The 26,411-nt window shown below is 35.8% G+C and overlaps 1 protein-coding gene across 2 annotated transcripts in view; it reads left to right on the top strand.

The window, feature by feature from the left end:
• Nucleotides 1-26,411, top strand: part of arid3b (AT-rich interaction domain 3B) — an 84,617-nt gene that overhangs the window by 50,873 nt on the left and 7,333 nt on the right. For both annotated transcript variants that reach the window (NM_001083002.3, XM_087311097.1), the window contains 4 exon segments: nucleotides 16,905-17,088; nucleotides 20,486-20,736; nucleotides 25,400-25,702; nucleotides 25,789-25,878. In NM_001083002.3, the coding sequence (NP_001076471.2) occupies nucleotides 16,905-17,088; nucleotides 20,486-20,736; nucleotides 25,400-25,702; nucleotides 25,789-25,878 (828 nt within the window).

Here is a 26,411-nt window from a genome sequence, read left to right as displayed (position 1 = left end):
TTGATCTCATTTTTGATTATCTGAGGTTTCAGTTAGATATACAGGTTTTCGTTTAAATAAATGAAAAAATATACATTTACTGTGTTTTCAAAGTGTTTTTACATGACATATTCACCAGTAAATACTTTGCAGTTTTGTCTGAAACTATATGGTTATAGCCAGGCTGTATTTTTGCTCCCAATCTCTCTCCTGCTCCCTCCATGCCGGTGTTATTTCTGTAGGTCCGCCTTCACGACAGATGATGCCTGTCATTTCTGTCGGTCCGCCTTCACGACAACTGATTGGTCAGGAGACCGATCTATCATCATTTGGCGACAAGGTTTTAAAAAGCATGTCAGGAAGAGCAGGAGAGCGCGCTTTTTCCTTTGATCTTGTTTTTTGTGTATTTTGCTGACATGATTTAGATTTTCGTTGTTTTTGCTTAACTTTTGTTTGGGCAAAATAATTTAGCATTACTTTTGCACGCTTTAAGAAATTTTGTGAGTTATGTACATTTGTTTGATTTGTTTGTTCATTTTTGGCTCCGCTCTTGCCCGACAATATTAAGCTATACCTCCTCAAGTTCACTCTTTTCTCAGAGTAAGGTGGATAGGGAAAATGTCGTACCACTTCCATTCCGCAAACACGTAGAAAATGTATTGTTAAAGACATTAGGTAAGAGGTGAACATTATCTGTATTTATAGTATTGTATAGTTCAGTATAAGGAAGAATGCGGCACTCGGCGCTGAAGACCTTTTTTTCTTTCATCAGTTTTTAGCAAGGTAAGAGGGGTTATTTATGAATTAGAGTTGTTTTGTTATATTTCTTTTTGCATATATTTGACATTATTCAGGTTTCACTTTTGTACATTAAATCACTTTTGTTGGCAGTTCTGTTGGCAGTTTCTTTTGCTTAACACCCTCATATTGCAAATTTACCACACTTTTAAATGCTATTCCTTGTAAGTAAGTTTTGTGAAACCATTGAAACCCCCTTTTCACTGCACTCGACATTTGGACACGAGTGTCGGAATACGCCCCCTTGTGGCAGCCGCTCAGTATTTTCAGTGATGTCTTGCACCACGGGGGAAAAGCTGATTTCACGGTGTCCGAAATAAAGGAGGGCAAAAGCAAGAGCCTTCATTCTCTGTTCGTTTACGTGAATGAATGAATACTAGAAACTCATGGACCGCTAAAATACTAAAGGGAATGTGGAGGCAACATTAAAAATAAATATTTTTATTACTTTTTTACTTACATTTATGAACAGATTTTTTTTTTATATAGACTTTTTATAATTAAAAAAAATAACCAAATAAACTCCTAATTTCTCATCTCACGAGCACGATCTGCTTGTTCAACACTGGAATACATCATATCCAGTCGGCAGGTCGCATACGGTCTAGTCGCAGGAGTTCAAATATTTCAACGGATCTGCAGCTCAATTCGGATCCGAATTTTAGCATACGGAAATGGAGCTTTGGTGAGGAGATTATTAAAAATTAACAAATACATTTCTCAGGAGTGAAAAAATAAATATCATGTACTTGAGTAACATAAAATGTACAAAAAGTTTCATCCGTTTGATCTCATTTACCTTTATCCAGCATTCCGCATGTAACGTCTTGACATGTTCAGTTGTGTTGGTAACGTTAAAACTAATCCTAATTAAAACCAATAATGGTAGTTTTGTCTGCGAGTAAAGCAAGAAGCTTTACATGGTTAATCCTGCTTTAACCCACCTTGAAACGAGCTCACATGCAGTGAGGGCGAACATATATGCACATGCAGAGTGTTGTGAAGTCTAATGTGGGTGTCGGGAGGAAACATGAATATTTTATACAAGAATGGAAAGTGCTTATTGCCAAAGAAAATGAAAAATGACTCCTCTACTCCCTGCTTGTTGTGATTTTTGCCCTTGTCAGGAGTTTTGTGGATAAATGTTTGCAATATTTACTTCACAGTTAAGCCTAACTATTTATTTGCCAATTCATTTATTCTAGAAATGTGATGAATTGCAAGATGATTTTACTGTTATTTACGTCATTTAAAAAAATTGAGTATTTAGAATTTTTTTTTATGTATGAATATAGTTGTGCTGTGGAAGGGGCAGTTATTGTGCCTTTTTCCATTTTAAAATTAATAAAAGTATATCCGCTTAAGTTATGACATAAAAAATACTGTTTTCAGCTTCAAGCCACTAATTATTTGAGTTGAGCAAATATTTGTTTGGTTTCCCAGAGATGGGTTGCGGCTGGAAGGGCATCCGCTGCGTAAAAACGTGCTGGATATGTTGGCGGTTCATTCCGCTGTGGCGACCCCGGGTTATTAAAGGGACCAAGCCGAAAAGAAAATGAATGAATGAATGAAATATTTGTTTGACCACAATTTAATCATATATAAAAGTGAATTCTATATAAAATCATGATGTACGCAACAGTCTCTGGACTGCAACACCGACACCAATATTTTAAACATTAATATAACATTTGACATTAGGCATGGATTTATAGTGATCATGATTTTCGAAAGTATTACATCGCTTTGTAAATATTTATTATTACCATTTGTTTAGCCTCCCAATACAGTTTGATAGAGCGCTTGGACCTGGTAGCCGCTTTGTGTGATGTCACACTTAACTAGCGGATAGTTTTCGTTGTTAATGCATTGGAGAGTTAGGCCGTACTCACACTAGGTACAGTTGCCGCGAACCGGGCCAAAGCACGCTTGTCCCCCCTCCCGTCTCCCCCGACGGCCCGCGCTCGACCACAAACGGGCTTCGGCACGCTTGCGTCATCGCTGCTGCGCTGTTCAGTGAGAAGCGCTCTCTCACTCAGCAGCACTGTGGAGATTTCTCTTGTTATATCGTTTCAGTCGTTTGATATGCCGTCAAATATTTCGCCAAACAGTCCTTAGGGATACGGGGACACGGAGTCAGATATTTCGCCGAACAGATCCGCCACTTTTGGCGCTCATAAACAATCATAAAGCTCACGTGCTGCAGGAATGAGGAGGTCTGCTGAAGGCGCGCAGATGTCGTGCAGTGAGGGGTTTGCGTCTTTAATAAACTACGGCAGTTTGCGTTCACTGAACAGTAAGAATTATTAATAAATCCATATGAAACAACCCCTTAAAAGTCACGTCTCGCTTTCAGTTTCGGGCTGTGGCGCGTTTTGCACTCACACACAAGCGTACCGCGCCAAAGCCCAAGTGAACCGGGCTCAGGCACACCTCTTCCAACCGGGCCAGGGCCGGCCAAGTGAACCGTGCTTGAGCCCGATTCAGCGCACTCACACTTCTCAAACGATCTGGGAAACGGGCCTGGGCACGGTACGGATGGCATAGTGTGAGTAGGCCCTAAGAAATTTTCCACAAAATAATGGCTCCTACACACCAGGACGCTTTTCGTTTGCGTTTATCGTCAGCGTTTTACGAGAAGTTTTTCAGTATTAAAACCCAAGCGCTTTTCACTGGCATCAAGCTGAAGAGTATGCAAAATCACTCTTTTGACGTTAGATGGCGCTACACAACATTAGGCTTCTAACACCTGCTTATAACACAGAAGAAGAGGATGAGAGGAAGTTCATATGTTTGTTGTTAAAGTTACTGATTACTTGAACAAACATGGATGGTTCAAGCAGCAGCTCCGTCTCTAGCGATGAAGAAATGATTAGTGTTCACAAGAGCAATAAGCAGCTCCACGTTCATATCGCCTCCGGGCATCTTCTTCAATGTGCACTCGCATTGACAGTTTTGCGCTTGAGCGCCTTCAAGTGCGGTTTACTGTAACTTCAGCAGCTCCATGCACGTGAACAAACGTGCCGATCTGATTGGCGGCGCGTCAAAACAAAAAAACAAGCATGAGGCGTTTTTTAAAAAATGACGCTTTTGCGCCTGGCGTTTTGCGCGTTGGTGTGCATAATCACATTGACGCCGTTTATTTAGTCACGAGATGTTAAACGTCGATGGAAAACGTGAGTAAAAAATATCTTGTGTGCACGGGCCCTTAGTCATCTAGACTCGTTTTAGTAATTTGTGGCTAATTTGTTCAGAAATAAATCCATTGCAACCCATTGCAGTAATTATCGTTTTAGCTTTTATTGTTTTTTTGTTTTATAACAACATTGCTGGTGGTGTTTAGACTAACATTTTCAGTCAAAAATGGGAAACTTGGGGAACACCCTGTTATTTTTGTATGTTTTTCTGTTCAATATTCCAATGTTTTTGAAAACATTGCCGTTGACATGTCTGTGTGAATGAAAAATCGTGTTCATTGAAGTCTTTGAAAACAATCACATAATGAATGTACATGATATGCACACGCATTATGTCATCTTGTACATGGTATGCATTTCAAGGGAGTGTAGACTGAAGGCAAGCATAAAAATGTATACATAACAATGGCGGAGTATGGGTGGTGGTGGTGTTGTTGTGTTGGCTAATGCTTGATCAGCAAAGTGGATTCACCTCATTACATCCAAAAGTAGAGTGGCATCATACACACGAGAAATTATACACCGCCATGAGTGTCAAACCATCGGTGGCATGTCATCTCTTCCATACAGGTACTATTAATCAACAAGGTGGCAGCACCAAATACTGGCCTAAAATATGTAATACAGGGTTTTCTCATGCGTAAACATGCATTGTTTTGAAAATGTTGTGTAGCCGTGAAGCTTTTTCAAAATGAAAGGGAATTTCTCTGTTTTTGGCTACATCATTGTCGTGTAAATTTTGCCTCCATTGTATTGAAAACCAAAGCTGCATTTGCACTGCAGATCTTAATGGTACAATTCTGATTATATGACTATCCTTTTTTGTTTTTGGACAGCCCTCTTGCTCATTTGTTTAATAGTGGTTTGTATCTGATGTCTGTATTTACATTACATTAATGCTGACAGCTCTAATAACAACAAGACCATTTATCGAATGTGATATTTAATTTATTTGTAGGGCTTTTTGTAAACGGCATCCTTATATTTTTAACACTATTATTTTCTTTCTATCTACAGTGTTGCGGAGCATAAGGTTTGATATGTTGGCCTGTTTGACAGAGTTCACATTTAGCTATCTTCTTTTCAGGGAAGTTTGCTGACCAGTAAGGATTTTAACGATATACCCGTGTGGTGTGATTTATGCACTATTTGACCAAATAAGGTTGATATAGTTTTAGTGATGCAACGATTTCACAATTAATGGTGCTTTAATTCGTCACGGTTATTGATCGTAAAAGCTTGTCAATATTGTGTTTCTGCACGGAACAATACTGCTGCAACTAAACAAAGTTATGCCAAGTGTGCACTAGTTTAAAGTTCCTAGCTTGTACCCAAGCACACTGCATTAACTAAGCTTAGGCCATTACCTAAGGACCGTTCACATATTGCGCGTTTTGCGCACACAAGTTTGTTATTTTCAATGGAGATGTGTGGCTTGCAGTTGCATATTAGGAGTGATGTGTATGTAGTGCGACGCCCTCACGTTTTCCTGGCAAACCTGGTTGAAAGAATGGCTTGAGCGCACTGCGAGTCATGTGACAAGAACTGGACCGATCAGCTTCATACTTTATGGAATATACACATTTCAACTCCAAACAGAAAAATAAATAGAAAATGAAAATACCAAACAATTTAATAATATAGTTGATCAAAAGTGCCTTTCAGACAGGGGTTTAGCAGCCTTTGACTACATTTGTTCTATTTAAATCAGAAAATTCTTAGCTAATATGTTGCTTAGATTTACATTAGACAAATATATTTATTTATTAATATAATTTTTATTGATTTATTCATTCATTCATTGTTCTGTTGTTGACAGGAATGTAACAATTCACTGTAATTGGCTGAAAATCTATTCAAATATGTGACGATTCAAACTGGTTGAAATGTTGAATGTATTACAACAGTTTTTGAACAGAGGGGGCGCTGTTTACAGGCACACTCTTACTTTACCTGCACATCAGCGGCAAGCAAGAGGTGGGGAGGCAGTAAAATGACAGCAGTGGAGTCCGCCAGACAAACACAAACTGTGTGCAAATACTGCAAAAAGATTATTTACAGACAGAACAACAAATAGGATGCACATAAGCTGTCAGCACAGTGAAAAACTACTGTCACCGACGTCTATATGCAAAAAAAAACTATTAATAAGTTAAACCACATGGACCAGATAATTTGCAGCTCTGCTTGCCTTGGCGATTGCTACGGTGGATCAGTGTTTTCATATTTAATCAGTATTTTATGCCAGTGGCCAGTCGCCTGGAGAGCCTATTGAACACCTCTGTACACACTGCTCTCTGGTTTAGGAAAGGCTTTTCTCTCCACACCAGCCATCTCAGTCCCCATTGAATGAGTTTTTTTTATTTTTATTGTAAATGTCCAAATACCTCCGCTTATGCCAGAAAACATAGATATGCTCATACTACTTAAAAAAAAAAAGGTAAAATCCCAGCACGTTCACAGTTTATTAGTTTGTTTATATTAATCAGTCTTAAGTTTATATTATTATTATACTTTTTTATTTTGTTTTAAAAATAGCAATTTAATTATGCCAGAAAATGTATGACTTAGCAGAAAAAAAGTGCAGCATTTAAGAAAAAATGAAAAAGCTCTTCACCTTAAACTTGTTTCAAGAGTTCACACTTAGCCAATGATCCATCAAAGCTTGTTTGGCATGCTGTCCCGGGAGAGAGCCCCGAGCTCAAGGGATCCTCGAGCCCGGGGCTCCCCCCCGTTCGCAGAGCTGGAGGGGAGCCTGAGCTCGGTGGATCTCAGAACTCCCCGACTGCGATAGCTAAGGGAACATCTGAGAAGGGGCTAGAGCATGCATGGTTCTTGAGCGTGATGTATGTCTTTAGATGGTGGGAGGAAACCGGAGAGCCCGGGGAAAACCCACGCGAACACGGGGAGAACATACAAACTCCTCACAGAAACGCCCACCGGCTAGGCGAAACTAGGCCAGTGGTGTTCTTGCTGTGAGGCCCTCAGTGCTAACCACTGGGCCACCGTGCCGCCCAATCAAATGTCAAGGAGGAGAATGGGGAGGAAGGGGGGTTTCTTCCAAACGAAGATAATGTGGACTGGAAACTGCGGTTCTTTATAGTAGCTTAAGGCTCATATGATTGGAAGATAATGATTAGCTAATACGAGACCGGCCGTGATAAATCATAAGCACGTGATCCTCTCGAAATTAGTTTATAAACAAACTTCACTTAAAATATTTTTGTTTAAAATTCATGACTGATTCGTGAATCATGAGATTAGTATCATGAATCGTATTGGATCTTGAGTTAGATGAATCGTTACATCCCTAGTCATTTATTTTCGGTGTAAAATTATTAATTATATTTAAATGTCAAAAACCTTTTTTTACTTATTTTTAAGTCCAAAGAGAAATGGATTATTGTCTTTTATTATTATTTAATATTATTTTGTGCTTTAAAATATAAGGACTTATCATGTAATTTATTTTTTTAAATGCTAGTAGTGATTATTCCTTAAACCGTGATTATTCCTCTATAATTGTACAAGCAAAATCGTTGCATCCCTATATTGTTTACACGGCGGATGTTTTCTCTCATTGCCACCATTTTTCAATGACGTACAACTCGCATTAAAAATCCAATCTACCTGTTTAGACTTTAGGCATCAGATTTTTTTTTTTTCACAGTTGAATGAGGCTTAAAACCGATCTAAATATATATATTTTTTCCTACTAACACATAGTTGGACCAGGTCTAATCTGTGCCACATGAGGAGAAAAAATCAAAATTGAATCGCTTTAACCATGCAATGTAAATGCAGCCTAACATGCCTAATCCAAGGTTGTGTGAAAAAGGAATAAAGACTACTGGTTATTTGATGCGCAGCCTATCAATATAAAGCCTCGTGACTTCAGTTGAAGAAATCAAGAAACCCAGAGCATTTTTGTGAGGTCGACTGCTTGCTGTATGTCATATATAGATCAACCCAGACCTTTTGCAGTAATACATCAAAAATAGTGTACAAAAGGCTCAAAATACAATCTTTCATTTTGTGTAAGCAAAAAAAATCCCTTTTTGTTGTTGTTGTTTCCTTTGTGAAATGTGATCGGACTTCACTGAACCATCTTTCAGGTTATCAAAGCTAAAGATCTAGCCGCACAGCATCATCCAGGGTCTTTCGTCGTCTGTTAGACCATGCGCTTCCTGTATGCCCCCTCACTTCCTCTCTGAGAAGGCCTTACTGTAAGAATGGCAATCATTGTTCAGGTCAAAGTGTGGAATTTCCTTCACCAGCCAGGCGTCTTGGGCGCCTTATTGGTTCATCGTAGAACTGTGGCTTCTTAATGTGGGCAGCTGTTTCCTCCTATATTTAGGGCAGTGGTCAGATTCACTGGCCTTTTTTTTTTTCCTCTAGAAAAAAAACGGGGGAGGGGATGAAATTAGATGGTGTTTAAAAAGAAAATTTGATTGTTAAAAATTGCTTCCACTTCCTTTATGTAAACAGTTTGCTTCGTCTTAGAATCTAAACACAAAACAAATCAACCCCAGTTGAGTTTTTATAGGTAGGTATAGATAATTTTTTTTATAATTTAGATTAATCTCTGTGTAATCCTGGAATTAATCTAGATTAAAATGGCTCATTTGAATTCTGCAGAAGGCATTCAGAATATGTGTGCTACCCAAATAATGACTAAATATAAGTCTTTAAGAACGGGTTTCTCAAGCTAGGTGGCGCATTAGCCCAGGAGCTCATCTCCGGTTTCCAAAATGCATCAAAAACTGAATGAAATGTTCATTAGTGAAGGTAAAAAGTGCCGAACTGCAGTTGAAGTCACCCAAAATTACAGGAAACTCTTACATTAAAGCATTTCACATAAACGCTTTATTTATACTTTTGTCTATTAAGGCAAATAACTAAACTACAGATGTTCATGTAAACATAGTCAGTAGTGTCTTCAAAGTAAGTGAAAGATCCAAAAGGGCATCCTGCTGATTTGATTCAGAAGGGCACTTTTTTTTTTTGTTCGACGGCTCACCCGTATACATCCGCGCCCAAAAATATGAAGGTGAAAGTCATCATAGCTTGCGTAGAATAGACCCAGCTCCCAACCCAACTTTGAGAATATATTAACAACGATATTTTTTTTCACCATAAGAGTCTCGTGTTAATGCAGCAGGTTAATGCCGATAATGGCCCACCATTCTTTTTTTTTATATAGAGCAGTCTGTTGACATTGTCGGGGGACAATGTGGACCTTTTGTATTGAAAGATGTGAGCTGAGAGTGAGAACAGGCAAGATCCACAACAAGCAGGACTACTGAATTAGTATATATAGACGTAAGAAGCATCAAGCGGTACATCAATGACACATACAGGTACGCGTTGTGTCACACCAAAGCGCACAAACAGACAAAATACCGGAGCCGGAGCAACTTCCTTCAGTTTCAACACGCATGATCTCGTTCATCAAATTTGCTTAAACTAAGCGTTATAAAGTTTCACAAGAATTCTGACATAACAACGCGAAGCAGACACTTTACAAAACTTGCGTTAAAGCAGGAAACACGTCAGACTTAATGAAACATTGAAGGGCACATGCTGAAAGGCAGAGGAATGCGCTGACTTTGACAGCTCGGGACTTCACCTGGCACTTCGTTTACATGGACGCCAATACTCCATTTTTAATATGATTAAGATAATACTCTTATTAAGAGTCTACCATGTAAAAACAGCAATTTTTGATTGCCTTAAAGGACCACCGAATCACACATGCTGAGTTTTTTCTTTCCGTTCGCTATGCGGTATCAAACTCCATTAAAACAGAAGTCGAAAGTTAAAAATGAAACATACAAAATTAGATGAAACTCTGGAGAAAACGCTGGAGAGCCTGGTGATGCGACATTAATTATTTTATACTGAAACTTGCCTTAAAAAAGTGCCTCCTTAGTCTTATCCATATTTCTTTGCATGTTGAACACACCACGGCCACAACAGGAAAAAAAAATGCAACTGCGTTTTTTTTAACGTGTTAAATATTTAAAATTAATCGCATGCATTAACGCACTAATTTTGACAGCACTAACACATATATATATATATATATATATATATATATATATATATATATATGTATATGTATATATATGTATATGTATATATATATATATATATATATATATATATTTTTTTTTTTTTTTTTTTTTTGAAATATTGATTTTTTTGATTTGATTTGCGATTTCATTTTGTAGTCAAGCTTCAGCTCAATAATCTGTATCCTAGCTTCTTATTGCTAAACTGCATTGACTGTTAAAAAGGAACGGAAAAGATATTAACTTAAACACTTTTTCAATTTTGTTTTTAAATAGTCAGAAATGAAACACAAATTTTTCTCTAGAGCCACAAATAAAATGACCTTAGCATTCTTTTAACAAGTTTAACTGAAATGAGGGAGAGTTTAGGTTATTATAACAACAAAAAAATAATTGTTATAAAAATAAAAACTCTGAAATGGTACTTTGCTGTTCAGTTGACTTTTTAGGAAGACACTCCTCTTCCAGCTGCTTGTGGTGCTTTTTTAGATGCTGGTTGTATTTTCCCATGCTGTGGCAACAATTCTTACAGATTACCTGTTTTTGTTCCATGTCTGTGACTTTGTAACCAAAATATTCCTATATTATCGATGTCCTGTTTTTCTTTGATATTCATTCATCTATTATTGCTTCTAAGACGGCAGATGTCAAATCCTACTTGTCTGCGCTTCTTATTTGTTTGTTTTTAATTGTGGCCGTTCTGCATAGTTCAGTTGCACAGTTCTAATTGGGCAGAACGGAAGTGTGCTCGCTCAATTGGCTAGTAAGATGCATTTGCTCTGTGCAAGGGAAATTCAATAATGCATATAAATTTTATATCGCAGTCTCTAGCGATTTAGCTAATCGCTACATTTCAAATTGTAATTGCGATTCAATTTCGTTTAATTGCACAGCCCTAGTTAAGTGACTAATGCAGCAATGTTAGTCATTGTCTGTCCTCTGCTTTTTGTCTCCGTATGTTGACATTTTAGTTGAATTTGCATCCAGATCCTGTCTTAAATAGATTTGTTCAGCATTTACATACCCGGCAACATGATGCTTTTATTTCATTATCCCAGTCTGATGTGTGAGACGTATTCGGAGAGACAGCATGATATCAATTAGAAGTGCATTGCTTCAGCATTAAGCCATAGCACTGCTTCCATCAATCAATAGCGAGCCTCTTTAGCAGGAAAAGGCTTCCAATGACTTTCCCATTCTCCAGGTTGTGCTAAATTGGTTTCACAGTTATGAATCGTGTCACAAGGTCGCTCTCTTGACGCCGTTTACGCGATGCGGTTTTCCTGCGCTGCTGTACCTGAATCTCCAGCTCGATGACCTAGCGCTAACCTTTTTGCTAGAATCTAAGCAGCGATTGTTTGATGAATGAGTAATGTCATTCCCAGCATTAAATAACTGCCTTTCAAAGAGAGGCCTTGCTCCGGACTCTCCGGGGGGTGCTGGGCCTTGTCTTGGAGGCCTGGCCTTCTAAATTACACTGGCTAAATGAACGCTTTATGACTGCTCGCTGTGAGGAGGTTCAGAACAGAACATTCTGATCCCAATAATTCCACCAACTCAAATGGAAGTATTCCAATTAAGGGTTTGTTTGGAGATGGTGTATAGATGTTGTGCTTCTGTGAAGAATATTGCACAACAAAATGTTCAATTATTAATATTTAGCTCTAGTATATTTGGTTATACACTTATACATATGTGTATATATTTATATTAGGGCTACACAATATATTGTTTCTGCATCGTTATTGCAATGTGATCATTAACAGTAGTCGCATCGTTAGTTTACTCAGTGTTGAGCCTGGATTATAATTTATCATTTCGTAAGTGTTTTTTGAGGCCTATGACTGTGATATGCAAATAATACATTTACAAAATTTAATTTAAAGATCCACAACAAAATTTGCATTCAAAAATCCATTTAGTAAATTAAAAAAACTCTATTAAAAAAACACAACACCAATTCGTAAATTCAAAACAAGATTCGAAAATAAACAAATGCAATTCTTAAATTCAAAACACGATTCATGAGCACACAAATCCAGTTCTTAAATTCAAAACACAATTCGAAAATACACAAATCCAATTCGTAATTGCATTCGTAATTCGTAACAAATTGTCATCTTAGATAATTATAAGGTTCTATCTGACATTTTTGTCAAAGTTGAGTTATTGACTTTCTTATTAAATGACAACTTATTTACATTATGGGATGATTTTAGACTTTTTATTTAAAAATAAATGTTACACACATACTGAATCATATGGAATGAAAAAAACTTTAAAGCGCTCAATATCTCAAAATCATGCAGAATGTAGATAGAAACTTTTAATTCTAAGGTGACGTAATCCAATTCATAAATTCAAAACATGAATGATAAACACAAATATAATTCGTAAATTCAAAACTCGATTGATAAACACCCAAATCGAATTCGTAAATTCAAAACACGATTGATAAACATACAAATCCAATTCGTAAATTCAAAACATGATTGATAAACAGACAAATCTAATTCGTTAATTCAAAACACGGTTTAAAAACACAAATCCAATTCATAAATTCAAAACACGATTGATAAACACTCAAATCCAATTTGCAAATTCAAAACACTATTAATAAACACACAAACCCAATTCGTAAATTTAAAACACAATTATTAATCACAAAAATCCAATTAGTAAATTCTAAACATAATTGATATACAAACAAATACAATTTGTAAATTCAAAACACGATTGATAAACTCCAAAATCAAATTCGTAAATTCAAAACACGATTAATAAGCACACATCAAATTCGTAAATTCAAAACACGATTGATAAGCACACATCAAATTCGTAAATTCAAAACACGATTGATAAACACACAAATCCAATTCGTAAATTCAAAACACGATTGATAAACACACAAATCCAATTCGTAAATTCAAAACACAATTATTAATCACACAAATCCAATTTTTTAATTCTAAACATGATTGATAAACGCACAAATACAATTTGTATTTTCAAAACAAGATTGATAAACGCACAAATCCAATTCGTAAATTCTAAACAAGATTGATAAACGCACAAATCCAATTCGTACATTCTAAACACGATTGATTAATACACAAATCCAATTTAGAAATTCAAAACGAGATTCATAAACACCCAAATTCAATTTATAAATTCAAAACAAGATTCAAAAATCACAAACCAAATTCATGAATTAAAAACAAGATTTAAAAATACACAAATCCAGTTCGTAAATTTAAAACACGATTAATAAACGCACAAATCCAATTCTTAAATTCAAAACACGATTCATAAACACACAAATCCAATTCATAAATTAAAACACAATTCAGAAATATACAAATCCAATTCGTAAATTCAAAACACTATTGATAAACTCACAAATCCAACTCTTAAATGATCAAAGTTCTCTATGCTTGTAGATTGTTTATTATATTTTATGCGCTCGCATACATTTACATGTTCATATTTGTGTTATTTTCTTTTTTCTTTTTAAAGATTACTATTATATGATGTATTGTCAAATGTGTTGTTGATCTTGTATATACTATAACTTATATATTTGAAGACAGAATGTCACATGAACATAATCATCACATTTATTACCAACATAAATGTTTTTGATATTTGTTTTTTGCTCCCTTGTCCTTCTTTGTGCATGTGAATTTATGTTTATGAGAATGGAGTGGCTAAATTAGGGCATAATCCTGACCTCAAGTCACAAAGACTATTTAAACCCCACTTCTCTCTCTCTCTCTCTTTCTCTCTGTCTCTCCCTCACTCACACACATACACACAGACTCACACACATTAATTGGTTTTATTCCAGAATAGGCCAGTGTGGTATGTGTGGGGGGAGGATTTGAGCATGGCATTATGGGGCTCAAAGCCCCTCCCCTTATGTCTTGTACAAACACTTGTAACTGCGCTAACAGAGCATGAGTGTATGTGTGTGTGTGTGTGTAGTTTTTAGTTGTCGCAATCCCTTCAAATGAGCTTCATTGCACTGGCCTCTCCACACCGGCTCACTGCTCCCAGATTAAGAACTCAATCACTTCAATCCCTGTTTTTTCTGCCAGGGCTGGGCAGCACAGATACACTTGCACATTTAATGCTACAAATTGGCAACCGCTTCCATTTCTATTTCAGGCCAATACTACCTGTAATCAGTCCATCCATTTACCATAGGCCACGTGTGTACCTGTATTTTTTTTATAATATCATGCACTTGTGATCTGAACTAATACCAAGTCTGTGTCTAAATGGGTCAAAAAAGCTTTAATAACCTTCAGAGGTAGTCAAAAACAGGCGATCAGATCTTAAAGTGTAAATAGGAATGCATTTTGCCAGATCAGGGACCAGATGGGAACTATTCCAATGCGATATTGCTCGTGAACTATTCTTTGACATTGTTAAGCTCAACATAATCCATGAAGATGATATTAAGCACTATAAAATTGCTCTCAAATGCCATTCTGTAGTTTAATGTGAAGTACAGATTAGTATTTCAGTGGTTAAATTAGTTCTTCACTCCGTTGAGCTTGTCAATAATTTGCTATTCAACCTGTGTGCCGCGTTCGGTCATGGTTGGATGGACTGATAATATTTGTCTTTTTTTTTTTTTTTTTTTTTTAAGATGTGTTCAAGGAGTGTCTTATTTTGACAGTGCAGCCTTTAGATCTTTTGTCAAACAAAACAAATCCCTGGTTTATTGTGCCAATATTTAATATTTATTTAAATTTTACTTTTTTGTTTTTTCCACAATGCGATCATTTGAATTAAAGGTAACTTTTAGTTCCCGTGGCGAAATTGATTTAGGGTATGGCCATCATCAGGTGTTCAACATAATCATAGAACATCGTAATACAACACAAAAATACTAATAATTTTAACATAATTAGTAATATCAATATAAAATTGATAATAATTTTCTTACTTGGCATCATTTGTATTAAAATGTTATCAATACTAGATTTTTTACATGGGGAAAAAAAACTAAAACAATTTCAGAACTAATAACTACATCTTACAAACCAAGAGGCCTTGCTTTTTTGTGAGAAATTAGCCGCATTCAGTTAGTCTTTTCTTTCTTAATGTCTTTTGTATTTGTTTCGACATTCAAGACCAACTTATGGTCATAAAAGCTTTTTTTATTGTCTTGAGCAGGAACATGGCATAGATTTGATACATCGCAGGAAAGGTGAAACTGAATTAACATTAATACACATGGATATTGAACACAAACATACAACACATGCACAAATCGAATAGTTTTTATAAAAATTCTAAAAATGAGTGTTAAATTGATATTTCTTTTTAAAATTAACATTTTTAATCCATAATATTTTGATTATTTGTGCAAAATGTTAATGATTTTATTATTTATGTTTCTTATAAATTTTTGCATATTACTGATGGAGGAATCTTTCCCAGGGTGTCCGTGGGGACTTAAAGTCTTAAATCTCAAAGGCAAAATTTTAGGCCTTAAAGTCCTAAATTTACTGGAATAGTGTTGTAGGTCTTGAATCTTTTTTTAACAGGTCTTAATTTTCTGGCCAACACCCATTTAATCACCAACAATCTGTCTCAATAAAACTTCAAACCTTTTATTTAAAAATGTAATTTTTAACTTTATCGTAATGGTTTAATTATTATACAATAATTTTTCCGTGTATTTACTGCTTAGGATACCGACCTGGACAGATTGTTGTGCATACATTTAGTTTATTATAGTTCTTAAAACTTTTGTTCATTTTTTTAACTTTTTTTATTTTAAAGAAATTTTATGTTGGAAAATAAGCTTGTATGGATACATGTAGAGCTTGCTTGTTTTTATTATTGTATTATTAATAATATTATAATAAAAATATTGGTCCCACTTTATATTAAGTGTCCTTAACTACTATGTACTTGCATCAAAAAATAAATACAATGTACTTACTGTGTTTATAATGTATTTGAGAACACTTGTGGTGCTTTTGAGTTGGGATAGAGGTTGGGTTATGGACAGATTTGGTGGCATAGGTAGGTTTAAGGGTGGGTTAAGGTGTAAGGGGTGGTCATCAGTGTATTTACAAATGTAATTACAAAAGTTAATTACAGATGTAATTGTATACATGTATTTAATCAAGCATAAGTACACAGTAAATACATGTATAAGTACATTGTAACAAACTATTAATTCCTATGTAAGTACATAGTAGTTAAGGCCACTTAATATAAAGTAGGACCAAAATATTTTCCATCTGGGCCATTTGAAAAATTCCTTTGTGTTTAGTCCTTTAATGGGTCTAAAATTTGCATTCATTATGGTCTTAAAACTTTCTTAATAAATTTAACTTGGTGAAACCTGCAGAAGCCCTGTTCCATACCCTAGTTATCATTTAGGAAAATGTCTACACTTAAACAGTAAGCAGATTTAACAGTTATAAATTGCTTACAGGTTACTACTTTTAAGTATAGCCTTTCTTCATATAAAAGGGATTTTCAATCCTCTTTAATTTTCTCTGGTGTCCGTTGACATCTCATTCAAGTTGCATTGAAATTTGCATTCTGATTCAGTGTGATGCTGATCATACATATAGGGGTTTGTTTCCCAATCGTAGTTTAGTACCAGGTGAAAACGGGGCCATAGCCACAGTCTTCATTGGCTAATATTGTATTCCCTTATCCCACCTGAACTAAACTTTCAACCAGATCTGTTTAACCCCTTAGCGGTCCAATGTTCCACCCATGGTATGCTGACTTATTAGTTACAGCAACCATTCTTTATGACCGACTACATCAAACTAGCTAAGAAAACAATCACTCAGTTGTCTTTTAATTGTGTCTTCTCCAGGTACACCTGTAAATCGAATCCCCATCATGGCCAAGCAGGTGTTGGATCTGTACATGCTGTATAAACTGGTGACTGAGAAGGGAGGTCTGGTAGAGGTGATCAACAAGAAGATCTGGAGGGAGATCACCAAAGGCCTGAACCTGCCCACCTCCATCACCAGTGCCGCCTTCACCCTCCGCACACAGTAAGATCTTCTGAAATTTTCCATCTCTCTCTTTTTGTACTTGAGATCATTGTGTATGGTATAAAGACATGCTCGTAATGTGGTTTTGACCATCCGAGAAAAATATAAATCTGGTGTATTTGATTGCTGCTGGTCTGGCATGTTCGCTCACAGCCGAGTAATGGCTGTTGTGATCGAATTCTTCCTCTAATGAAATTTCGCAATGTCAGAAAATTTGAGACACTTCTCTATTAGTGAGATCTCAACTGTGACAAACATTAAACCAAGAACCAATAGTAGAGCTGTATTTGATGACAGGTTTATCTAGGACTGCACAATCTATATTGTTTCAGTGTTAATATCACAATGTGTGCATTCACAATAGTCATATCACAGGATGTGCAGTGTTGAGTCAGGGTTATAGCCGACCAAGTTCAGAGTTGGCCACAGTTCAGAACACATGAGATTTGTGGGGTTATTGAGGATGTTTTCATGGACACCAATACTCCTATCTTAATATGAGTTAGACAAAATGCCACAGTGATGTTTGTGTACATTGACATCTACATAATTAATATGTATGTCTCTATATCAAACAAATGGCAATGTACACATTTGTCAACTGCAATGCTTTTTTGTCTCATAGCCAAATAAACCATTGGAAGACAATTTGAATGCAGCTACCATCGTAAACCGGATTAAGTCAAAACGGTGTTATTGGCCCCACATCTTTCTCAAGCCTGTTACCCAGCTGACCCGCACCAAACAAATATTATTTAACCTCTTAAACCAATATTAGTAGTTTACATGCCAGAAAGAAAGGGGGATGGAGGGGAAAACTCTGGAAGTACAAATATCAGATACAGTACTACAGCTCTTAAATGGGGATGGATTTTGAGATTTGTTTAAAATGATTCTTTTTTTGTTTGTTTTGTTGTTGTTTCTGCTAGTCATTAATTAATTGTCATAGTCTGACATTGACAACTAATATTTTACAGTGTAATATGGCAATTATTTTCATTATTTCATCATTTCAGTATTTTTATTGTGACAAACTACAATTGTAAAAGGATTATTAACCCTTTGACACAATCACAAAGGTGTGATCCGTCTTGGCTGGTCCCTGGAGTGTACAATCACACAGGTGTGATTTAAAGTGGTCATGGGACTAAGTTGCTAAGTTGCCTGTGCCCATCAGTCATCATAGCTCGAATTAAATGACAATTAAGCAGTTTAAATTATGCTGTATATTTTCTTACACATTTGAGGATTGGAGTATCAAATATTTCACAATATATTTCGGATCCATGTTTGTCAACATTTGCAGAAAATGCAGCTTTAATCTCTCCACTTTAGCACTAATGGCCAGTTTCCACTGAGTGATACGGTACGGTTTGGTACATGTCACCTTTATCAGTGTCTCCACTGCCTGGTGGGCGTGGTGTTCAACAGAAAGTTGCAGTCGACGTCATTCTCACTTAAAGTTCACATATGAGAAGCTCTTCTTACTAAACAAATGCTTTATATACATAAATACTTATGTACAGTGTAAATATATGTTTATTGCTAACCTTTCTATAAACACGATTTGATTATAGCTGCACATCAATGATAATGCGAAATAGCCTACGGTAACTCATCTGCTATTATATGAAATAAAAAATAAAACATTTATGAACACATACAGAGGTTTACAGTCTCTAAAATGTTACCAATTACAAATAAAAATATCCAAAACTTACATTTAGGCCTTATCTTGGGTTCATAAGCGATATGATATACTGTCAGTACAAATCTCTCATCTTTATTCTTCACCAGCACATGTGACGTTAACACATTGTTAAAAATCTATTTCGTCATTCCGAGTTCATAAAAGCCCAAAAGGTGATGATAATAATTAAACATGGAAGTTTAAAGACCCCTGTCCTTACCCTTGTGCAGTTTTCATCTTTTAGGTTACTGAAAGAGTCATTTGCTCCTTTGTTTTTCGTGCCTCACTCCCGCAGTGGTCCGTTTCTGAAAGGATCAGATGTCAGAAGCATATCAATAGTCACGGGCACGTTATCATAAGCTCAAGAAGTTCATTATTTCAAATATAGATGTGCGGTGTTCAATCGTGAGCTCTCTAGAGAAAGTGAAACCGTTCGATCCTAAAACGGCCTCGTAAACAACAATAAGGTTTATTTGGCTTTGAGGCTGTTCATCAAGACGATGACGAGGTTTGTTTGAGCTCCGGTCGACCATGGCTTGCTATTATATGGATATATTATTACGATGTAATGTCTCGGCTGTGTATTTAAAATTAGCACTTCCTTTGTTTTCATTCTCCTGGCTTGTACACACGCTAATGACATTTGTCTTACTTGGATCGGATATATATTCGATACCGCTTATTTTTGCTGGATAGAGTATCATCCAGCTGCAACCGATCCAAATCCGATCTTACACGTGCACTATTTGCTCAACAATAATTTATAAGCCAACAAAAGCCATGAAGGTATCCTATTATAAGGCAATAGAAAGTTGTCATGTAGTGAAGCCATGTGTCATGGCCTACTATATCCCATGTTCTGAAGCCTTTCTATACCTTAATGTGAAGCACAGATGAATATTCAAGTGGTTAAATTCATGTTTAACTCAGCGCTTCCATCCGCTGCGCCTGTCAGTCATTTTCCATTCATTCACAATTGGTAGCCTATTACAGATTTCAAAGACAAAAAAGGAAACATAAGCTGGATCACAACAAATCTTGTTGATGTCATAATGAATGCTCAAATAATGTAGCATAGTTTATTAGGTCTGTTATTTTTACTGAATAAGATATATTATTTGAGTTTATCACCAGAACTATAGAAACTGTATTATGTTAAAAAAAAGGCACAGTATAGGGATCGGATCTGTATCAGTCGATACTCAGAATTTTGGTATTGGGATCGGATCGGTTCCAAAAAAATGGTATCTGTGCATTCATAGTTTGTCTGCAAGCCAATATTGTTGAGATGCATGTCTAGCTCTGCCTTTTGGTACTCTTTTGTTGTACTAGGTACTATTTTAAAAAGGCTACACAAAAAGTGGTACAGCTATTTGGTATCTTTTGACAGTGGAAATGAGCATAAAGGCGTACCAAATCATACCTACTTCACCTCTCAGTGGAAACGGGTCATAACATGGCAGCACCCATCATCTATCATAGATCATATAATATGATCATTAAGCTCAATTATGTCAATTATTGCAGGAAATGGGGAAAGACACAAAAGAAATCCTCACTTTGGCGGTGCTTTTACTTGATAGACTTGAAACTTTAAAGTGATGCATTCTAAATAATGGTCACATTAAAATAACATGGGTCAAAGGTTTAAAAATTGCACCGTGTGAACCTGCGTTAGGCTGACAAGTTTTTAATCTCCTCTTACAGGTATATGAAGTACCTGTACCCGTACGAATGTGAGAAGAAGGGTCTGAGTTCCCCTGGAGAGCTGCAGGCGGCCATCGATAGTAACCGTAGAGAGGGCCGCCGTCCCGGATACAGCAACAGCCTATACCGCTTCTCCCCTTCACCCAGCGGAGCAGCCCCTCATCTCCTCTCTCCTCCAAAAATGCACCTTCCCGCCACAGGACACAACGAGCTGCAGGCCACCCCCAGTCCTGCCCTGAAGAAAGCCACAGGTGCGCAGTTTCTTAATGCCATTATCTCTTCTGCTTGACAGGAAATGAGGACAGTGAAAACAAAATGTAAATTCTTTAATTTCCCTCAGGATTTGTTTAGTCAAAAGCACTGCATGAAGAAAGATGTGGTGTCAATTGCTCCCACTAGTGGTGAGGTGGAGATTCACATTCGTTGTCATTAGCTACCTTTACATGGACACAATTAATCCATTTACAGTTGGATTGATGGTTTAGTCTGACAGGAAAGCCTTCATGTAAACACTTTAATCGTTTCTGAAGGTGATTGATCCAAATGAAACGCAAGATTGACAATGTAGAACTAAAGTAATCAGATCAATTGGGAAACTTATGACAAGTTTACATATGATCTATCTGCTTGTTAAGTGTGACGTCACGTGAAACGGCTTTCAGGTCCAAATACTCCATCAAACTGTACGTTGAGGCTTAACAAATGGTAATAATAAACGTTTACAAGGAAATGTAATCCTTCCAAAAATCTCAATCGTAATATATATATATATATATATATATATATATATATATATATATATATATTTATGCCTAATATTCGTTGGCTAGGGCCAGACGGAGTCTTCGGACGTTTTTTGCTATTTATGCTGAGAATTTTAGTAAAAGTCTGCGGAATTGTTTTGGGAGTATCATAACTAAAACTTGAATATATGAAGTAAAAAATAATATCTTTTTAACTTTTATTTAATGTTTAAAATGCAAATACAATTAGATTCACTTTATTTGGTAAATAAAGCAAGTTTGACATATAATTTATCTAGTAAAAGACAGAAAATATTACTGTACAAACTGCATTGTACATAAATCAGATGTACATTTTCACATTAGTTAATAATATTACTGAAATTAATAAAAAAAACTGAATAAATATAGATTTAAACACATTTACTCAAGTAAATAAACCGAATTAATGATGGGCTAAAAATCTGCTGAATTCTGCGCATGCAGATTCCATGTGGGCCTACCGATGGCCAGAAAGTGGTTAATTTTTTTAAAAGTTGTTAAAATATTGTTTTCTTTGATGCAGCAAGTCCAGAGGCTGTTTTGTACACCATGATTTTTATATAAATTTTGTAATAAAAAAAAGTAATAAATACGCTAACAAGGATTTTTACTTTTTGATATAGATACAAATTGGAATTCATTTATTTGTTCAGTATTATAGCCGTTTACCCAATCATGATGAATATGCTCTAGAGTTGGGCGATTTGGCCTAAAATCTAAATTTTGATTAATTGATCATTTTAACTTGATTACAATTAATAAACGATTATTTTATTTATTTATTTTGCTCCCATAGTTCACTGACAGGTTTTGTACAGTAAATATGCTCACTTAATGCAAGGGAGAGATTTTTAAATGAAGAGTGCATTACTTGATTTTAAAATAATAGAATAGAAAACATACATGTGCCTAAACCAAACAGTCACAAAAAAAGTGAAAATTAAATGCACTTTTGGAAACAAAATGAATTATTTTCAGTGTTTTCACATTAAAAGTAGAAAATAAATCTAAATAAAATAACTCCTATCCTGCAAATAATATTTTAAAGGATGCATTTCTTGCATCCTCTGTAAACAAATGTTTTAATAATTTTATGTAATGGAAAATATGCCGTCTTAAGGCATCTCTGGTGCAGCATTGTTAATCATCAATGTTTTGCAAAGTAACACAAAAGTAACAAACAGAGCAGGGTCACGTGACTCCACACACGGTAAATAATTGAAAAAAATCAACCTGGAAAAATTAGATCTTTCTTTGATCTATAACTGCATTTGGTCATGGTGTATGTGGAATACCTGTTGTGCACAAATAAACAAATATTGGGGAGATTTAGATTTAGTTTTATCAAATCAGAATCTTTTTTTTTTTAAACCTGAAATCAGATTTAGGTTTTCAAAAATAGTGCACTTTCCAGTGATTAACTACTAGCTATGTGGTTTTGGTTTGGCTTTTCACGTAAATGCATTTCATTAAATAGAACATCTCCACCTTCACAATGGCACCTTGATGTGGAATAAAACCAAAACTAGACAGGAAGTGTGTGGAGGAAATGAAGTTTCCTGTCCTGATTGGGGAACCTCATGGTGTGAAAGCCATTAAGGGGCTGTGTTTTCCTGTGAGGGTCCACTGACAGTGACAAACCACAGAGGCCAAAGTAAATGAATCACTTGTGTTGATGTATAAAGCAGGGAACCATGTTCATGTCAAAATATTGTGCTTCATAACTTCCACTTGGGTGATGAAAAGAGCACAGAAACTACTCCTCTCCCTGCTCTTGTGCCTATGTCACCTTTTTCGACATTTAAGCTAATCCTAAAATGCCAATAGCAATTAGCATTTTAGCTAGATAGCATTGAGGTCTAGCTCAATTTTGGCGTGGAAATGCTAGAGCTGCATTGGATCAAGGATTTTCAGTTTGATGAACTGGTATTGATTCTAAAATTCAATCTTTTAATTCTCAAATCAAACTTTGCTGAATCTTTGTTTAATCGTGTGAGCTTAATGCTTTGTTAAATCTCATAGTAAGTACAGTCTTCTTTACATGAAATGTAAACAGCTTTTCAAAATGGAAGATGATCTCTTTTGTTCTATTACTAGTTATACTCAAAAAATAAACTTACTGAAATGCATAAATGCTAAATGAATCTTTTAACAGGCGTCTGTAAAAATGACCAACTACATTTACCTCAGAAAAGCCTGGACAGTTGATGGTTACCTGCTTAAATACCAAAAATCATATTTTACTTACTTTGTTAGTAAAGTCTTTTAATATTTAACGTGTATTTAAATAAATGTGTTATGAAAACAAGCCACCATTTGGTTTTGCACATTTCAACAGAAACTATATATTATTTATTAATTATATCTAACTATAGTTGTTAATATTTTTATACAACTGCTATTATTTTAGTGTTGATTCAATACATTTAACAATAAATAGTGATTAAATGGCCTTCTGCTGTTAATTTGAATTTTTAATATTATATAATTGAACCAACTGTTTGATTGATTGATTTGATTGATTGATTGATTGATTGATTGATTGATTGATTGATTGATTGATTAAGGTTGTGCAATATTGATGACAAAATAATGTGGGGGGGTGGGCTGGGGGGTACAATAATGTGTTTTTGTGCTGGCTAGTTAGGGCTTTCATGGACAGATATGACACCAGTAAGTGGTGGTGCGCTAAGTTTGTTAAAGCCAAATAAATGTCATGGCTTAAGTGGAGACCCTGGTACACAATTACAGAATATGTTAAACACTGATGTATACAGTATATTAGTTTTCAATCTTAAAAAAATTAATAGTTACAAAACTATAATTTAGAAACACATAATTTCTTACATATCGGTTTACAATATATGTAACTGATGCCGTTTTCTAGGCTTTATTGGTGATAAAGGTGAAAAATGTTGCACCATTATTGCCTTTTTAGCTTAAGTAGAGGACAAAAGCTAACCAGACCGTAATGAGTGAATTGAGCTGGCAAAATAAAATAAAAATAAAAAACGTCAGTATTTTTTAGTAAATGTACTTTTTTTTTGCTCTTATTCTTTCTATAATAAAAAAAAATAATTTTAGAGCGACTCATGTTCTGTCGTCATTATTATTTAACTTTTATAGGTAAAACTCTCCGAGATATGATGAAAAAGCAAGTGATGCATCAGTTTGATTTAAAAAATCTTGAATGGTTATAAAAATCTTTATAATCATTATAATAAATTATAAATAGTAATTAGTTTGAAAGTCTTATGATGTTAATGATATGACGTAGCTCCAGAAACTTCATACTTCTCTATTCATCCGTCTGACTTTACAGTGGCTTTCTTTTGACCGCCACAGTTGTTTTAAAGAGCCTCATCTCTTTGAGGTGTGTGCAGTCAGCGAAGCCGTGCGATGCGGCACCAGGCGAACGTATAAATCAGCCTTAAGATGTTTGTTTGTTTGTTTTTCCTGTAGTTCAATAAATCTAACCTGTCTTCAGTACTGTTCAATTTGAATAAATTTATCTATCTTATTTTGTGATTTTTTTTTTTTGCATTTCCTCTCTGTGTATGTGTGTTTTTAATATTGTGATATAGGTCTTAAATTTATTACTTAATGGTTGTTAAAAGGTCTTAAAGTCTTAAATTTGACATTATAATATCTGCAGAAACCCTGTATAAAGAAAAAAGGTGCATTTAAAAAAACAAATACATGCAGAAATATTTTTTACTTTCAAAGCTCCAATTATTTATCTGCATTTTAATAGTTCTTATAGAACAGGGATCAAAAACCTCAGTCCTGAAGGGCCGGTGTCCCTGCAGAGTTTAGCTCCAACTTGCCACAACACACCTGCCTGGATGTTTCAAGTATACCAAGTAAAACCTTGATTAGCTTGTTCAGGTGTGTTTGATTAGGGTTGGAGCTAAAATCTGCAGGACACCGGCCCTCCAGGAACAAGTTTGGTGACCACTGTTATAGAACTATTAGTACTTTCAGTAGAAAAAACATTAGTTCAATAACAGTTAATGCACTGTTTTTGGTTTTGTTAAGTGGTTAACTTCAGCTCATACGTTAAAACAACCAAAACAGTATTTCCTTAACGGTGAACATCATTTGAGCAGTTTCTGTTCTCTCTCCTCAGTCCCAGAGGACAGTCCAGCCTCCATGCTGCCAGCTCGTCTCCCCTTAGCCCTGGCTCTGGGGCATCAGCAGCAGCTGGCACGTGCCGCCACCCTGGAGCAGCTGAGGGAGAGGCTGGAGACTGGCATGGGTGCCGGCGCTGTGAACGCGGGGCCCGCTGTGGTCGAAGGGCCCGAGAGGAAAATGGCGCGTCTGGCAGAGGAGCAGCAGAGGCTACTGCAGCAGGCCTTCCAACAAAACCTGCTGGCCATGGCATCACAGGTGAACCCCACCAACCTGAGGATGAACAACGCCAACACCCGCGGTGAGTGTGAGGAGGGATTATTAATGTACAGGGAGTTGGAAAGTAAAGTGAGATGTGTGTCATTGACGATTGGGTTGTGTTTTCAGAGGAGAAGCAGGACTTGTCTCTCAGCATTTCTTCTAATGGCTCTGCCAGCATTACTGTGTCTGTGGAGGTCAACGGGATTATTTACTCAGGTGTGTGCTATTATATTTGCTCATATGTGCGATTGGCTAGTGCTGTTTAAGGTACTTTAACCTCAGGTTATTCCAAAGACCTACTTTTTAAAGATTTTAACCTGTCATATTTTATATTTCTGTTTAATTTATGGTAAACTGAACACAGTGTTAATGTAAAATAAGGAAATCAGTTGGCCTCGATCAGGCCTAACAAAATCAACACAGAAGTAAACCAAATCGACAAACTGCCACTTTACAATTTAACTAAACAATTCGACTCTAATTGAATTGTCATTTGAGAGCTGAAGCATCAATGTAAAATAATGCAAAATGCTTAAATGTGATCTGGAATAATTGATTCTGCTACAATTAGTCACCTTGGAATTATAAGGTTCTATCTGCGTTCTAAATGATATATAAGTTTTAATAAATAATAAGTTTTTGCGTTCCATATAGCAAACAATATGTGTAACAGTTCTCTTTCATACATTAACATGACAGAGACCCTAAATGTACTCTAAATGTAAATGATCAAAATTCTCTTACATTTG

The sequence above is a fragment of the Danio rerio genome, chromosome 25, assembly GCF_052040795.2.
Source record: "Danio rerio strain M-AB ecotype USA chromosome 25, GRCz13ab, whole genome shotgun sequence".
NCBI lineage: Eukaryota > Metazoa > Chordata > Actinopteri > Cypriniformes > Danionidae > Danio > Danio rerio.
This window is presented reverse-complemented; position numbering and strand designations above follow the sequence as displayed.